At 39.8% G+C, this 17,307-nt stretch overlaps 1 protein-coding gene across 4 annotated transcripts; it reads right to left on the bottom strand.

The window, feature by feature from the left end:
- Positions 1-169: 169 nt before the first annotated feature.
- On the bottom strand, positions 170-15,823 carry LOC137948633 (putative tRNA 2'-phosphotransferase). 4 transcript variants are annotated; one of them, XR_011111635.1, is made up of 9 exons: positions 15,596-15,823; positions 15,377-15,499; positions 15,131-15,278; positions 14,827-14,916; positions 4,211-4,265; positions 3,978-4,100; positions 2,652-2,708; positions 2,254-2,569; positions 170-242 (listed from the first exon to the last, which is right to left on the bottom strand). XR_011111635.1 is itself a non-coding variant. In XM_068794744.1 (9 exons), exons 1-8 carry the CDS (start codon positions 15,763-15,765, stop codon positions 2,445-2,447), a joined length of 891 nt encoding a protein of 296 aa, XP_068650845.1. In that variant the 5' UTR covers positions 15,766-15,823; the 3' UTR covers positions 2,111-2,306; positions 2,416-2,444. The 4 variants fall into 4 exon arrangements, 3 of the variants coding, with proteins under 3 accessions (XP_068650845.1, XP_068650844.1, XP_068650846.1); XM_068794744.1 differs by lacking the exon at positions 170-242 and having other exon boundaries at positions 2,111-2,306; positions 2,416-2,569; XM_068794743.1 differs by lacking the exon at positions 170-242 and having other exon boundaries at positions 2,111-2,569.
- Positions 15,824-17,307: the final 1,484 nt, after the last annotated feature.

Below are 17,307 nucleotides of genomic sequence, written 5' to 3'. Positions count from 1 at the left end.
CTATCCACAAACTAGTCATTTTGATATAAACTTGAATTTAACTTCAACTAAGTTAGAGCTTCAACCTACAAAAAAAAAAAAAAAAAACTGGGAGAGGGTACACTCACTCTCTTCTCGTTCCCCTACATTGTCACAAGGAAATGGGAGGTACCAAGATGCCTCAGTTCCCCTTAATATTCATGGCTTCTTCATGTTGATGTTGTTGAGTGTTGGATTGAGGTCTCAAGATCTTTCAATAAATTCTAATTTTGATGGTAACAAACCAAAAAAATTAATCATGTATGGTCAAATTTTTACAGAATTAAGAAGAACACATTTAGAAAAGAAAAATAGTTAACTATAGAGTGGTTGTAGTTGATTACATTAGTAGGAGCTTTTAACAGTGGAAGAGGAAATCACACCTACATTCAACTACACTAGAAAAAAGCAACCTAACTCCTTTAGGGGACACACCAATAACACAATCGACTACCAAAAATAGCGAATTTCTGTATTTTTTGCAATCGACTTCTTTGAACTAGTCGGCTACTCTATCAAAGCATTTTTGGGAAGCAATCGACTACAATTGGAAAATCAATGGACTACATGAAATAGAAAGGTTCAAGATTTTTAGAGTAGTTAACACATGGCATTCAGTCAGCTACATTAAGCATGATAAAATTATAAGCAATTGATTACATGTAATAAATTGAAGCCAAAGTTGACTACATACAAAAGAACATTTAAAATTTCAATCTTGCGAGCGTTGATCCTAAATTTGTCTAATTTTTGTATCTAACCTACCATTATGATCAATAGAAAAAATTGAATTTATTACATATTTTCTCATAATTTTAACATAGTTCTAATTAATTATAGCTAAATGGCAAAATAACAATTTTGACCATAACAATTATTTTAAGATTAGGGAGACATCTATTTAAGAAAATCTCATCCCAAAGAGATGTAGAAGAATTACTAAAGTTTTTTTGAAGCTCCTCGACTCCCATACACTATTTTGAGATTTTTGCCTTCTAAAGTTGCAAAGAAAGTCTGATTTGGTTATATCTCATCTGAGCTAAGAATTTTAGTACTTTGAGTTTTATATCTTGATCAAATACTAAGTATTCTATTGCTGAACAAGTGATTTTTTTTTTTTTTAAAAAAAATCATTATTATAATATTGCCCTATTAGAGACATTATTGTTCTACGATTATAAAAGCAATGATCCTTGCATTTGTGAACCAATCAATTTGTTGAAGAAGTATTAATGGTATATATTGTAATAAAGTAATCAAGTGACAAATCTAGTAATTACTAAGTATTTTAAGTTTTTTTGCTCTGATACCATGTTAAATCTAAGATTTCATGTCTAAATGAGTCTAGGGTAGAAGAGAAAGAGGTGAAAAGATAAGAAAAGAAGTTAAGGGCAGGTGAGCACGACTATAGAAAGGAAGAGAGTATAGAGTTTCTACAATAAGTCATAAAAGGAAGTGTTGGACAAAAAATCTAGCAAGGCTTTGGATTAATTCAAGTTCTTAAGTCATCTTTTCTGTGTATTTAATTCTCTATAATTTCTAATCTAAGTCCCCTTGGTTGTCTTTCAAATAAAGTTTTGATTCCTCTCATAAAAATTCATTTTTGGGTCAAGATGGGTAGGTTTACAAGAACGGGGTGGGGATGAGTCAGGTTTATGGGGACGGGGCAAGGACAGGGCGAAAATGGTGATCTGGTTCAGGTCAGGTTTGACATTTTAGATTTTTTGGGTCACCCCTACTCCCAATAGGTTGAGCAATCATTGGTTATATTTTGGCTTTCAAAATTTGAAGAATACGGTTTTTGATAAGCAGTTTAAATATAAAACTAATTTAAAATTATAAAAATTGGAAATAATTACTAAAAAAGATCTTCCAATGCAATGCACAGAGTTGTCTCGTGTGAGCATCGCATGGTTTTTTGTGTTTTTGTTGCATTTCTTACGTCAGTGTATTATGGCACATTTATTGTCATTCTACACTCACCAGCCTTTCTATTAATTTAGTGACAATTCTGTAATGCTCACCTTTCTGCAACAAAACTAACGGTATGTTTGGAACCCATGGAAAATCAAATAAAATTTTGATCATTATTATTCCCAAAAATAATTAGTGTAAAGGAAAATTTGATTTCTTCTCTAGTTCAGACACTTCTGTATTGTGGCTACCAATCCAAAGAGTTATGACAGAGGAGAAAGAGTTATAAGAAGCTATTGAGATTGACAGAGAACTACCTACCAAGGTTTTTTGCTTTTCGCTTTGTGGTATCTGAACTTGATTTCTGGATACGACTGGAAGTAGGGGCACAAAACCCATACATTATCAGCATTACGAAAATAAATCTATGAGAATACAGTTCTGAATATACAGATAATTAGAGGTGAGAGAATGGGAGCAAACTGTTCAAGCAGTGATGATTGCTGTAGCCCTTAAAAGGGTATAGGTTGCCTGCCTGGCCATGTTTCTACTCTTTCAAAGAATTTGACTGGAACAACCCCATCAAAGCCTTCAGTTAAGACAACTTTGTTATCAGAAATGTACAGCTTCATTCCCTCTACAGAGAAAAAAAAAAATCATTTAGGATCAAAACAATGCCAATCAGGAGTAGGGGACAGTATCAAAGAAATTTACAGCACCTTGGAGTGCCTTCTTAACATCCAAGAAAATCAAGATGTTCACATCTCGCCTCATACCTGAAAAAGATTAGTGTCAGTTGTACTTGAGTTATTTACAAATTGTAACAGATGGTGTTAAAGTATGATAAGAAAAATTATAAAGCTAATGGTTCACATGCCTCTTGCGGAAATATGTATCTGATCAAACTCTGTAAGCATGAAACTCCACCTTGTCGATTAAACATAAGCTTTAAACTAAGAGCTGTATCCTTGTAGTTTTAGGTTTTTAAAATTATGTATCAGGGTTGGAGCCCTCTAATTAGTGAGAGATTTTAGTATTTGTGTTCCTGGATTAAGGAACCCAGACAGGTCTGGCCTCCAGTTCAGAGTCAAGCTGGTTCGACTGGATGAGGACTTCTAAAGCAATGACGAGGACTAAGTGAGAAAAAACTAATCATTTTTTCTGTATTGGATTATAAATTTCCCAAAACGAAATTTGAACTTTATAAATGAAAGACTTCTTAATCAAACTTTCAGGCTTTCTCAGCAAGCATATGGCACTGAGCAGCTTGGGTGAGATCCAACATGGTGAGGTATTTTTTAGTACTCATTCCACTTGGGGTTTCCATAAAGTTGTTGAAAGTTTAAAACATGTCTTTCTGAACTTTGCATCATGCTTCTTAGATGCTACTGCTTGGAATTAGTATAATGTGAAGGAAGCTTAAAAGATGGAATGAGCTCAATCAAGGTGAGGTAGTTTAGAATTATTCCTTCTAGTTGAAGTTTCATCCAAGTGGTTCAAAGGTATAAACATCTTGTTTTTGGAGGTCTCAACATGCTATTTAAATGTTTTTTTGTTTAGAATCAGAGTTTTTTATATGACTCAATGATTAAGTACAACTCCCAATGCAGATTCCAGGGCTAAAACTAGAAATTTCTACCACCACCTAATCATGTTACTGCATACAATGTAGTATACATGTTTTTTTTTTTTTTTGACATAGTAGTAGTAGTATACATGATTGAAATTGACAAGAGGCCCATCATTAGGTTTCTCCAATGATAAACACAATACCAAGCAAATGAAGCATAAGGTGATCAGTACGGGGGGAAATTAAAAAAAGAGGACTGGCTACCGTTGCCAAACCACGAGTGCCAAGAGATAAAAAGTGCTTTTTTCTTTTTTCCGTTTACCCTATCTATGCTCTGAGTCTAAAAGTGCATTATCTATTTGTCTGAATGATTGAAACTCTCTTCGCCTTCAAATTTTAGTTGGACTATTTTGTTTATCATTGGTGTAGGTAGAAACAAAAATACTTCTTGAGTAAAAGCAGCAAGAATCCATACCACTAATAACTTCACCATCTGTAGGCAAGCCACTTGAGAAGTGGACGTGTAACCTTTTCATACGCTTGAGACCAGATTGCAAAATTGACTCCAAGTTTTTCTTATATGTTCCATGTACGCAAACTGCATACAGAAGCAGAATATGCTGCCAGTCAACATGACATCACAAACTGAGAAAAATTGGGCCGAACTAGTCTTGGCAATTATACAGCAAGACTCCAGAACATCCTTACCAGTGACTTCATCTGCTGATAGTATAGGCTTTAACAAGCTATCAGACTCAACAACCTACACATGGAATATAACAAAAAAATGGTTACTATCAACTGAATGAAAGAAGCCAATTGAAGATTACGATCATAGAATGAAAATGAGCATTTTTCAGGGAAGCACTAATGAAATCCTTTATTTAGACCCTTCTTATGTTTTTCGAGAATTGTGACAAGAGGTAAACCACCAAAGAAGCCAAATTACAAGGTACACGAGAGGAGAAAAACTCAAAAACAAAACAAAAAGCAAAATCAAACAAGCACCAAAAAGCCCACTATCTGGAAAGCTGGTGGATAGAGTCCCCAAAACATGCTGTTGGAGGGCCTCATCATGAGAGAGGGAATCTGACAGGTAGTTGGCTTCGCTTGGGATGTGTATCCAGGTAAAAACGAAGGGAGGTAGATAAGCCTTCATTCTTGTAAAAAAATAATAATAATAATAATAAAAAAAACAATGAAGCCTCCAAGGAGAGGAGAGTGTTATCAAGTCCACTAGATGACCACTGCAGAGTCATCCTCAAACATTAGTGGAGCGGCAAAGGAATTCAAAATCCTCTTTATAGCTTATTGCAATCTTTTGGGAAGAAGAACAGAATGTTTTATCTTCACCATAAAACCAAAAAGATGGAAGTTCATGCAACTATTACTTCAAATGTTGACCAATCAGAACCAGTTAAAGCCTTAAGGGCACCAAGAAACATGAATTTCTAATAGTTACCTCATATGTTGCTTTTGTCTTAAAGAGTTCAATCAAGAAGCCGGTAGGACTCTCCCTCTTTGTGTGCGTGTGTATGAGAGAGAGAGAGAGAGAGTTATATTAAGGCTTGCTGGTTAGTGAAGTCTTTATTTCATGAGTCATTGGCTTGTTTATCCCTGGCCCTTCTTGGTGTCAAAACTGGTCAACCTTGAAGTTTCAAGTCAACCCGATCAGTCCCCCTCTTAGTATCCCTCGCATATGTCTGTTGTTCGACTCAAGTCATAACAAAGATTGGTCTTCCTCAATTCTACTAAGTAACTCAGATGTTTTCATCACTTTGGAGCAATACGTATATGCCAACGACCACATAGATCAGGAGTGTGTGGGTCTTCACCTAAATTATCCACTTGTAGAGTCACAAAAGAAGACCTACACCTAAAGTATCCACTTGTAGAACTGCAAAAGAGGGCCTACACGTGAGGGGAAGTGTTAAGGAATAATCCCACATGGATTAGTGAATACAATGCTTTTGAATTTATTAGTTGGGAATAAGGTTTCCTAAGTTGGCTAATCATTTTGGGATGGGCCTTGGATCCAACTTAACAGAGTTAGTTTCTTCTTTACCCTTAAAAGTGGGTGAAGATGGTATTTCCCTTAAAATCAGGTGAATATGGTATTACCCTTAAAAGTAGGTGGTTCTGCCTTTGTGTTTGAGCAATGTCTCTTAACTCATCTAAGACTTAGTTTGGCTAATGTATGAAGTCCTTTTGTTTGGCTAGGGGCAATGATTTCTCTTTCTCAATGTGTTAGCCCAAGCTGGGTCTCTTTTTATCATTGTTCCCCAACTTGAGGGGTAGAAGTACAAAGTACTCTAGTGGAAGCCTATAGTGATGCCTATTGTTTGGCTTATAGCAAAGCCTAATCAATTTTGGCAAGAGAGAGAATGAATAATGAAGAATTTGTGCCAATCAGCAAAGATGTGAGTTGTTTGAAGATAAAAGATTTTTTTTTCCTGCAAACTGCAGTTACAAAGTCCAGCTTGAGGGGGAGTGTGAAAGAAGCTATTTTACGGAATTTAAGCAGAATCTCATATGGAGAAAGTCTCACAAGTGGAGAAAGCTCAAAAAGGGAAAGAGTGGGCACTTTCAATAAGCCTAAAATAAAGAGGACGTTTATAAATTGTTTCCAAGTTGTGTTTTATATATACTTCAAAAAAAGTTGTATTTTATATTTCTTAATGTTTAAATTAGTAATTTAAATGGGTTTAATTGGGACATAGGTAATATAGTTTAAGTATGATTATAATTGTAATAGTCTGTACAAGCACAATGTGTGTGACAACAAAAAAAAAAACCTCTCTTTCTCTTTTTTCTCTCTCTCATTCTTCTCTTTCTTCTTAACTCTCGTTCTCAAAATTTTCACACAGAAGAAGAAGAAGAAAACATAAAGTACTTTCTCTTAGAGTTTTCTTCCAACACTTGTTTTTCTTCTTCAAGTCGGTATCAATCTCTCTTTTTTGAGTTTTAATCCATGCTTCTTGGTGCAATGTCCATGAGTTTTTTCTTTTGTTAAAAGGCCCTCCCCCTATGTTAAAGTTTTTCTCTTAAGTTTGTTGTTGAATCAAGCTTTGTTCGACGACTTCGGTCTTCTTTTTTCTTGAAAATCTCCATCTCTTCTTCTTGTTGTTTTTCTCTTGCTGGGTTTTCTTGCTCTTTTCCCTGAAAAGCATTTCCTCTCTTACAATTTCACACAATTCTATTTTCATCGTAATAGGGAGGATGCACTGTGTTGGAAATCGGATCCTAGTGGAATGTTCACAATGGCTTGATGCTACAAGGCTTTGCTCAATTATTATGAAACACAACTGTTAAGCATCACTCCCATTCAAAGGCTCCTCAGTCCTCCAATGGTGATATTCTTTGTCTGAGTGCAATTCATGGGAAATCCGTACTAGTGAAAATTTGGTAAGCAAAAGGTACGATGCTCATTTTTAAGCTTTGTAGTGCACAAGCTTAATCCATAAATCGGTCTCATTCTCTACCTAGTCGCTCACAAACTTGAGGTTACATCTCATCAATATTTGGGTTGAATATTTGATTTCCCAACAACCTTCATAGCCTTTGTCCAAAACTTTTCATCTCTCTTCGGTTTTACAATGTGGAAGGCTTACCTCATTATGGTCCCATGCATTCTTTAGTGGGTAAGAGGCATACACACTTTACCAAACAAGCAAGTGCTCTTCTTTCACTGCTCTCATTCAAAAGCCATTGCATTCAGTTATTTCCTACCTAAGTGATTTTGGAGAAGCAGCAAAAACAGCAACAACAACAGCGGCAACTGGATGAAGACAAGGAGGAAGAAAAAAGTGATTCTGAAGAAGGCTCAGGAGCGAAATGGCAAACTGCCATTTTGCGAACTTCACGGCGAAGGATTTTGGTGGCGGACTTCAAGATATGAATTCAGAAACGAAAAAGCCAAATTGACTTTTTGGAAAAGGAAAGAGAAGAACGGTGAAGCAATCCGGATGTTTTCACAAGAAAGGGGAAAAAATCCTACATCTCCCTCCCGATTTCCGCAATTGACTCTTTCCTGGCCATCTTCGAAAAAATCCAAACTGGCAAAACGGGAAGAAGCTACGGCCGATCACTCCTCACCGGCAAACTGGAATTCCAGCTCCGCACCCAATATCACGGTGGCTTCCTAGAATGCATCATCACTCAAAGACGTGGCTCGATGACTATGGGTATGATCTTACTACCGCAACTTTCAAATTCTGTCCTCGGATGGAAACTTTTCCACCAAACCCTCCAGCAATTAAAACCCACCCAAAACTGAGCATATCGCACCAGAAAATTCCTAACCTTGCAACCCCACCTACTCCCTCAGATGTGGATCCCAAAACGGCACATGACAGGTATGGTTGTTCCTCAGTCTCGAAATTCAAATTCAAAACACAAAACAAAATCCTTGGAAACCCGCTCAAATGTCAGAACAATCCCCTCACCGCCGTCCTTGAGCAGCCCATCAATCACCTGAGCTGACAAAGACCCCCCAATATTACTGCGCTCATCCACCGTGCCCACACCCCTCAGTCAAGACTCCCGAAATGCACCCGCCACCCCGACATCATCCAAGCTTATCCCACCAAAAAAAAATTCTAACACAAACATACAAGTGACGCAGCTGCCGTCACCATCAATAACTGACAAGACTGTCAATACTCTCTACCAAAGCCTCACCTATCACGCCACTTCCCCAAAGCCCATTCCCCAAGAACCATCATAATAGGACGACTGTCAGTACTCTCTGCCCACGTCACATCCCCAAATCAATTCCCCCAAGACCCATCAACTCCATCAACCTTTGTCACATCGAGGTACGCACCTCAAACATATTCCGCCTCCCCTGCTCCCGTCCCTTTCACTTCTCAAGGATCATCATTCTCGACGTCTCCACCATGCCAAATCACGACACCCACTTCAAACGCCGTACCTATCTTTAAAACACCACCCCACTTGGAAAAATCTTGTCAGATCCCTCCTTGATCCCTGGCCAGACTTTCCTCCCCACCAAAAATCGCCTTGTCGTTTTTCACGTCAAAATCAACTGACGTCACACCCCCTTCACACGCCACCTCCCCAAATTCCACTTCCTATGGCCCATCAACCTCGGCAATTCCCCCGATTACGTCGAGAGAAACACTCCTCTTATGTGTTCCACCATCATTACTCCTTCCCCCAATCCCATTCCCTGAAGCACTTCTACATCGCCCCCTCCTCCTCCATATCCACATCAAATCATCCCTTTCTCCATACCTCCTATTAACACTTCCCCCAGTACAGATCTTCCTCGAGCCCCGTCCAATCCCTCCCCTCCATCACTCGTCTTTTCGACTCCTAAAAAGCTCACCATCTTTTCTAATCCCACCTGGGACCTCGGTCCCCCAAATGACTCCCCAACCTTTTTAAATATCCGCTCCCCCTCCATCCTTTGCCCCACCCCCCTTCGGATACTCAAACCATACCCCGCCACCATGGAAGCCTCAAGTTCCAAAACCAAACCCCCTACCACCACCCCCCAACGGGAGGCTGAAAAAAGGTCTTCCATAACTCCCTACACCTACACTTATTCTAGAAAAAGGAAGAAAGGGAAAGCCAAAGCCACCTCCCCCCCCCCCCCCCCCCCCCCCCGCAAAATTCCCCTCCAATCCTCCCCACGGAAATTCCTCCTCTTTGGTTTGAACTTCCTCTTGTCCTCCCCTCGAAAATCCCTCCTCTTTGGTCTAAGCTTCCACCAACCTTAACCTCAACCCCAACCCCAACCCCAATCCCAACCATGCTCCCTCAAGCCAATCAGCGGGATGCCCTACTCCAACACTCCCTCAAGCCAATCAGCGGGATGACCTACTCCAGCACTCCCTCAAGCCAATTGGCAGGATGACCTACTCCAATTTCTGCTGGAACAAGAACAAGACTTCCCACCTGAAGATTTTTCTGAAATGATAGAGCTGGCAACAATCTTCTGTTCCTACTACCTGGAAGCTTGCGAGACGGCGCAAAATATCACACCCCCCCCCCCCCCCCCCCACGTCCTAAATGATCGTGTTGTCTTGGAATGTCAAAGGACTCTGCTCTCAGTCTAAGCGAGCCCTTGTCAAAACTGCTCTTTTTGATTGTAAGCCAAAAATAGTAATTCTTGTTGAAACAAAGTTGCAATCTTTTGACTACTTTGTTGCCACTGAATTATGGTATGATTTGGATCCTGTGTGGGCTAACGTCGATGCGATTGGGTACTCGGGTGGCATCGTTGTCATCTGGGACCCAAAAGCAGTTAACACAACTATCACTGTGTTGGGTCATTTCTCAATCGGGCTGCGCTTCCATGATCACACCCTTGGAACCTCATGGGCGTTAGCTGGCATCTATGGCCCTACTTGACACCACGATCGGGCCTCTTTCTGGGAGGAAGTTTTCCAACTCATTCAATTATGGGACCTGCCCTAGCTACTAGCCGAAGACTTCAATGGTATTCTCCTCTGCTCAAATAAAAGCCCTCCTGCCACCAGAACCTCGTCCATAATGAGAGCTTTATCCGATTTCATTAACAGCAATCAGCGGGATGCCCTACTCCAACACTCCCTCAAGCCAATCAGCGGGATGACCTACTCTAGCACTCCCTCAAGCCAATCGGCAGGATGACCTACTCCAATTTCTGCTGGAACAAGAACAAGACTTCCCACCTGAAGATTTTTCTGAAATGACAGAGCTGGCAACAATCTTCTGTTCCTACTACCTGGAAGCTTGCGAAACGGCGCAAAATATCACCCCCCCCCCCCCCCCCCCCCCCACTTCCTAAATGATCGTGTTGTCCTAGAATATCAGAGGACTCTGCTCTCAGTCTAAGCGAGCCCTTGTCAAAACTGCTCTTTTTGATTGTAAGCCAAAAATAGTAATTCTTGTTGAAACAAAGTTGCAATCTTTTAACTACTTTGTTGCCACTGAATTATGGTATGATTTGGATCCTGTGTGGGCTAATGTCGATGCGATTGGGTACTCGGGTGGCATTGTTGTCATCTGGGACCCAAAAGCAGTTAACACAACTATCACTGTGTTGGGTCATTTCTCTATCGGGCTGCGCTTCCATGATCACACCCTTGGAACCTCATGGGCGTTAGCTGGCATCTATGGCCCTACTTGACACCACGATCGGGCCTCTTTCTGGGAGGAAGTTTTCCAACTCATTCAATAATGGGACTTGCCCTAGCTACTGGCCGGAGACTTTAATGGTATTCTCCTCTGCTCAGATAAAAGCCCTCCTGCCACCAGAACCTCGTCCATAATGAGAGCTTTATCCGATTTCATTAACAGCCTGGGGCTCTCAGAGATTCCCCTCTCGGGGAAAAAATCCACTTGGACCAATTATCAGATCCCACCCCCCTCCCCTGTTTTGTCAATGTTAAACGATCGGGTTGGCTTAGTCCTATCTCTAAAGACCCGAACCAAGACATCCAGAATTTACAGTATGCTGATGACACAATCCTTTTTGGAGAAGGGTCTATGAGACAAGTTTCTCACATGAAAGTTGTGTTGAACATCTTCGAATTAACTACTGGTCAAAAGGTAAGCTGGGCAAAAACCTCGATCATTGGATTTAATATTGATTCTTCTGTACTAAACTCGATGGCAAGCTATTTGGGGTGTAATGTTGCGTCACTTCCGGGCACCTATTTGGGTATGCCTCCGACTCCAGTTCTGCCAACAAAAAGTGTCTGGTTCCCTGTCATTGAATGCCTCGAAAGCCGTCTTGCATCATAGAAATGCAGATTTCTATCCAAAGTTGGTAAGTTGGTTCTCATTAAATCTTGTTTACATGGCATACCCTCTTATTTTTTGTCGTTGTACCACTTTCCGGCCTCTGTTCGAAATAGAATAGAACTCCTAAAAAGAAGATTTTTATGGGATGGGCCAAATGGGAAAAGAAAGTATAGTCTTGTAAAATGGGATGACATTTGTAAACCCATCATGATGGGTGGCCTTGGGATTCGGGATATTGCAACTACCAACTCGGCCTTACTATTGAAGTGGATATAGAAATATAATGTGCAATCTTCTCTGTTATGGCGGAACATGGTAGAAGCCAAATCTGGAAAAGACACTGGGTGGTGGCTTGACGGCGGGAGAGTTTATAAATTATCCCCCGTATGGAAGAAAGTTGCCCAACTCCTTCCTGTCTTTAAATCTGGGATCAAATGCTATATTGGTTCTGGAAGTCAAACTAAGTTCTGGACCAACTGGTGGGTTGGCTCAAGCAGCTTCTAGTTATGGATGTATTTATCGACTGTCAAGAATTCAGAATGCGATAGTTTCTGAGCAACGGCTGACCTCTGGTGAGTGGAACTTAGATCTCAGACGAGTTTTAACTGATGCTGAAGCTTTGGAAGCTATAGATCTAGTCGATAATCTTTCTGCAGTAAAGATAAAAAATTCACCAGACACACTAATCTGAACGCCGTGCAGGCAAGGTATGTTATCTACTGCTTCTGCCTATCACTTCATGATCTCTCCCCAAGCACATCAATTAGTTCATCCAGCTGCCTTTGCATGGTCTTTACATATTCCTCCTCGCGCAAAGTTTTTCATTTGGACCGTCTGCCCAAAAAAAAATCTTAACTTCAGACGCATTATTGCGACATGGAAATAGTGTTCCGAACCCATTGTGCCCATTCTGCAATTCATCCCCTGAAACTGCTGATCACACCCTTTTGCATTGCGAATATGCCCATTTGGTCTGGACTGAACTGATGAACAAAATAAGGTTACAATATTGCCCGTCGAAATACCTACACAACACAATCTTCACTATTATAAGCGCTCATCTTCCCAAACTGGGGAAAATATTAATATCTTGTTGTGTTGGATAAATGGTTTGGAATTTATGGAAAGAGAGAAACAATAGAAAATTTAAAAAATCTCTTCCATGGAAAATTCTATGAGACAGAATCATTGGGCAAGTATCCTCTTGGGTACTCTTATGAAAGGAATTTTGTAATTTACAAGGATCAAATTTACGCGGAAACTGGCGACTTATTACAGAAATGTCTTCTCCGGCTAGACCTCCTGAAATGGCAATATGGTATAGACCTCCCGTAGGGCATTCAAATTAAACTTTGATGGAAGTGCGTCTGGATGCCTGGGGCCTGCTGGATATGGCGGAGTAATTTATGATGAAATGGGAATCTTTTTTTTTCATATGCGGGTCCAATTGGGATATTAGATTCAACAAGTGCTGAGTTACACAGGCTATATAACAGACTAAAACTTTTCAAGCAAAAGCTGGAGGGCCTCCTTTATGTTGAAGGAAATTCAAAAGTTATTACCAGTTGGTGTACGAAGCCTTCCAAACCTCCTTGGTGGTATTGGGAGTTATTTGAAGATATATGTACTTTAATTTCCAAAATTCAATGTAAGTGGAATCACATTCCAAAATCTGCTAAATATTTAGCTGACATTCAAGCTAAAACAGGTGTTTCCCTCCAACAGCTTGTTGTGGAGGAAGGCCTCTTTAGCTAGGTATTGTATTTTCTATCTTCTTTGCAATATATTCACACCTTTTTCTCAAAAAAAAAAAGTTTATTGGACTCACTCAAAATTTTTTTGTAGATATTATAAATAAAGATGGTAAATCCATTGCGCCTCTTAGCAAGAGCAAGCATGATTCTTCTACCTGGCTTCCTTTCCTTCTACAGGTACTGTCCTAAGTTTCAATGGATCTTCAAAGGGAGATCTGCAGCTCGCCGGTTGTATGGAAACTTTAGGAATCATGACAGTATCCTGTTGCTTAACGATCCAGGTCTGTATCAAGCTGTTGATTCAGTCAAAGTAGAGATCAGATCTCTTCTTAGGATCTTCCCCAGTTAGCTTATGGTGGAGGGTGCACCTCCACATAGGTTGCAAGTTGGTCAACATATAGTCAAGATCCCTAATGAAGATTCAGTTCATGAAATTTTTTATATTTCCTATTGGTATCTAGATTTCATGGGTTCATGTTGCTTGATCAGCTAATGGCATAGTTGACACTCTTTTGCTAAAGAGGGCCCCACTATCCAACAACTTGTAGAGCAGAATACTCCCCCCCCTGGTAGCCTCCTTTTCTTTTCAATGAGTTTTCTCACAAATAAAAATAACACAAGTACCAAATGAAATCTTCATGATCACCTTGAGGCTGAGACAAGCAGCTAAATAATAACAGAAAAATTCTTTTAGTAACTCGAATACTTAAAGACATAAAATTTTGTACAATTCGAGTCCCTTTTAAGGTAAAGCACATAGCGATTCTCTTTCTCATTTTTATCAGAAAGAAACAGTAAAACAACAACAACAACAACAACATAGTGTGTGTTCATTCTTCACAGCATATATTCACTACTAAAACTGTCAAGTATTCTGAAGTGATACATTTTGTGCAAAAATTCAAGTAGTATGCAAGTGAGCTCAAAGAGAAGAGTCATGCCATGCATAGACCATATTTCCAAGTATTTCATCAATTTTTAAGTCAAAATTGAGTATGTTACCAATTTCAAAAGACTAAGAGGACTGGATTGATTTTTTTTTTTTTTTCTCGAATACTGATTATATGTGCACGTTACACCACATACCACTAGTAATACTCAAACCCAAAAGCTCATATTAGAAATCCTCCCATGTGACCATTGCGCCAAAGGCCAATCCACCATCATGGTTTTAAAGGTGGTTTGCATGAAAGCCTATAGATGTAATATGCACATGAATTCCAAAAGAAGGGCCATGAATGATCAAAATATCTCGCCCATTTCAGAAGTCCTAGATGACCGAACATATGTGGTTTTATTTAGTTAAGGAAGGAAATTATTATGCTCAAAAGAAAGAGTAGAATGTTTTTGCCAGTGATGCCCATTGATGGTTTCCCTATAATCAGTGTCCCTGGCATGTCTTCAACTATGTAATATTCATGAAATAGTCAACTATAAAGCCCTCTTCACCAAAAGGCTATTGCAACCAGCTTGTGCAATTACTGCTAAATCATCTATGATGACCAGGCCAAGCTTAGGAGGAACAATTTCTTCAAACAAGATTACAGACTAGAGCCACACATATCCTAACTGAGGAAAATATGCACACTCTGTAGGGCAGCAGCAAGCTTTGTAAGCAGTCACCATATACTAGTTATTTGAGCTGGTCATAAGAACTATATCACTATCAAGATTCTTAGCTTCCCTCAGGAAGTAATAGTGACCTGAGCAGCTTAGTTGAGGACACGAGCAATTCATAACAACTAACAATAAGATAAGTTCTACACGATTTCACAAGTTCTGACTTGTCAAGTTTAATCAAGGAAGAAACTTTACGTTTAATGTGTGGCCCTGGTTTGCACGTATTAAAAGCTCCCCATTTTCTTCCAGGAGGCTAAATCGCTGCTTGCTATCCCTTCTCACTGCCTGCCATTTAGTGACGAACAATGTTATTGATGATGGCATAAATGCCCAAACATGAATAATTGATTTCACTGAACAATCCATTCCACACAACTACCAGGTAAGTTTACCTTAGTTCCACCAAAATGCATCAATAAAATAGAAAAAAAAAAGTGCCTAAAGAAAACCTGCCTCATGAATATCATCTAGAAAAGGAAGTATTCAAGCAAAATCCTACCTCGCAAATATCATCTGTACTGTGTGAACTCAATCGGATATTAGCAAATGTAGTCATATTTAACCTCAGTAAATCGTTAACACGAACATAACCATCACTTCGGATCTCCAAGTTCAACTGAGATGCCATGTGGCGCAATATCCGGGTCCTGCACGCAATATACAAGAACACGGATTCAATAATAGGGTAAACAACAAACTAGAGAAGCTAAAAAAACACAAGAAAAATTATAGATGAGAGAATTACAAGAGTCTTCCAAGAGCGTCAATCCTATCCATTTTACCATCTTTTGATGTCCTGCCACTTCCACCGTCTCTACCCCTCTGCCGGTCATCTCTCGTGCCAGAATCTGATCTCCTGCCCTTCCCACTAAAAATATCAGAAGCGAAGAGATCCATCAGTTCCTGGTTTCAGAAACCGACTGCAACGAGTGCATTAATTTTTTACACAAAACAGGGTATCAACCTTTTTGTTGAATGAGCAGATGCAGAAATTGCAGGAATATGAGAGGAGTTTCCGCTGACGTTCTTATTGTTGGCCATGTAGTTCATGGCAAGTGGTTGGAATGAGAAGGAAGTGGAGTAGAGAGCAGACAGCCGCACTATGCGAACGCCACTACTCGCAGACGCCCACATCCACGCCTTTCGCTCACAAGCCACATCCGTCACAACGACGGTGCAGCGTAAATTCACCTAAGTTGGACCTTACTGCGGAAAGAAATCAATGTTTAACCGTAGTGAATCACAGCACTAACTTTACCTGATCCTCAACTTTCATCGGCTTTCTGTTTCCGCGGAAACAACATTAAAGGGCATGGTAGTGCATTTGTGGATTGCTTACGTAATGAAAAAGTGAAAATCAATTCCGGAGTAAATCTGGGGTGACCCCAACCCAATCCAGCCTGTCGTGAGTCGAACTTGATTTAAATATTTAGAACTCGACCCATGTTGAGTCTTAAACCTAAAATAGTTAATGAGTTCGAACCCAATAATTTTAACCTAATAATTTTAACCTAATAATTTTAACCTAGTTCTCCTCCCTCTCTCCCGCCCCCCTCCCCCAGTTTTGGCTTCAGAAAACTAAAAATGAAAAATGAAAACCTCGCTCAAGCCCTCGTTAAGATAATGGGTCAAGAGTTTTCGAACCGAACCATGGTTTGGTCAAGTTCAGCTCATTAACTCGAACGAGTTTTATCTGATAAATTGAATCGAGCTAAACCGGAACCAAGCCGAGCTCGAGCCACTAGCAAACTGGCTCAGTTCTATGCCTCCCCTAAATAAATTACTTTCCCTCTAAAAAAATTGTGTTAGTGTACGTAGAAAAATATTTTTTTGTTAATGTATCCAGATAAATCGAATCGAACAGAGCTGGAATCGAGCCAAGCTCGAGCTGCTCATGAACTGGCTCGGTTCGATGCCACCCCTAAGTAAATTACCTTCCCTGTAAATAAAAAATGTGTTAGTGTATGTAAGACAATGGAAAAATATTTTTTTGTTAATGTGTTCAATGAAAAGTTCAATAGAAAATGGAGAAAAAAATTAAGGGAAAGAGAAATATAATATTGAACTCCCAAGTGCATCCTCACCATTTGGGGTGGTATCGAACTGAGTTTGGTTCACAAATAGCTCAAGCTCGGCTTGGAGCCGACTTAGTTTGTTTGGAATAAACCCAATCTCGAACAAAATTTGAGATTGGGTTTCTTATTTGTTAAGTAAATGAGCCGAACTCAAACAAGCAATTGTTCGATTCACGAGCTTGCGAGGCAGCTCGTTAACTTAAACCAACATCCTAAGTTTTGAAATATGCCAATGCGAAGACCCGTCTTTCGGGACCAAACAAAACGCCTCTCCAGTTTCCAGGATATGCAGGTGTTCGCAAGGAACTTGAAGGACGATATTCGAAGCCATTCTGAATCTAAAACGCCTCTCCAGTCTCCGAACCTAGGGCTTCTTCTAGGGCTAGAGAATCCATCATCATAGTCTTGGATTAGAGAGTAATGAGGATAAGAACCCTTACCTCTTTTCAGAGTCCAAGAAGCTCTTCGATAGTCGGGGCATCGTTTTCTAGCAGGGCACTCTACCATTATTCCTTAATCTAAATTTTTTATTTATTTTAATTTATGATCACTTAATGTCATATTTAGTCAAGAAAGGGTCCAAATCAAGTGTCCTAAGTTC

This window comes from Aristolochia californica, unplaced genomic scaffold (genome assembly GCF_029961685.1).
Source record: "Aristolochia californica isolate CCGP_79_NKW_82.1479 unplaced genomic scaffold, dmAriCali1.0.hap1 SCAF_13, whole genome shotgun sequence".
In the NCBI taxonomy this organism is placed as follows: Eukaryota; Viridiplantae; Streptophyta; class Magnoliopsida; order Piperales; family Aristolochiaceae; genus Aristolochia; species Aristolochia californica.
The sequence above is the reverse complement of the archived record's forward strand: the minus strand, read 5'-3'. Positions and strand labels throughout refer to the sequence as shown.

Excerpts from the sequence above, each read along its gene's own strand:
- LOC137948633 (XM_068794743.1), bottom strand. The coding sequence starts at position 15,765 with ATGTGGGCGTCTGCGAGTAGTGGCGTTCGCATAGTGCGGCTGTCTGCT. Across the intron at positions 15,500-15,595 it reads TCTGCTCATTCAACAAAAAG|TGGGAAGGGCAGGAGATCAG; the intron begins GTTGATACCCTG and ends TGATATTTTTAG. Across the intron at positions 4,266-14,826 it reads ACCAGGGCCACACATTAAAC|GTTGTTGAGTCTGATAGCTT; the intron begins GTAAAGTTTCTT and ends TTCCATGTGTAG.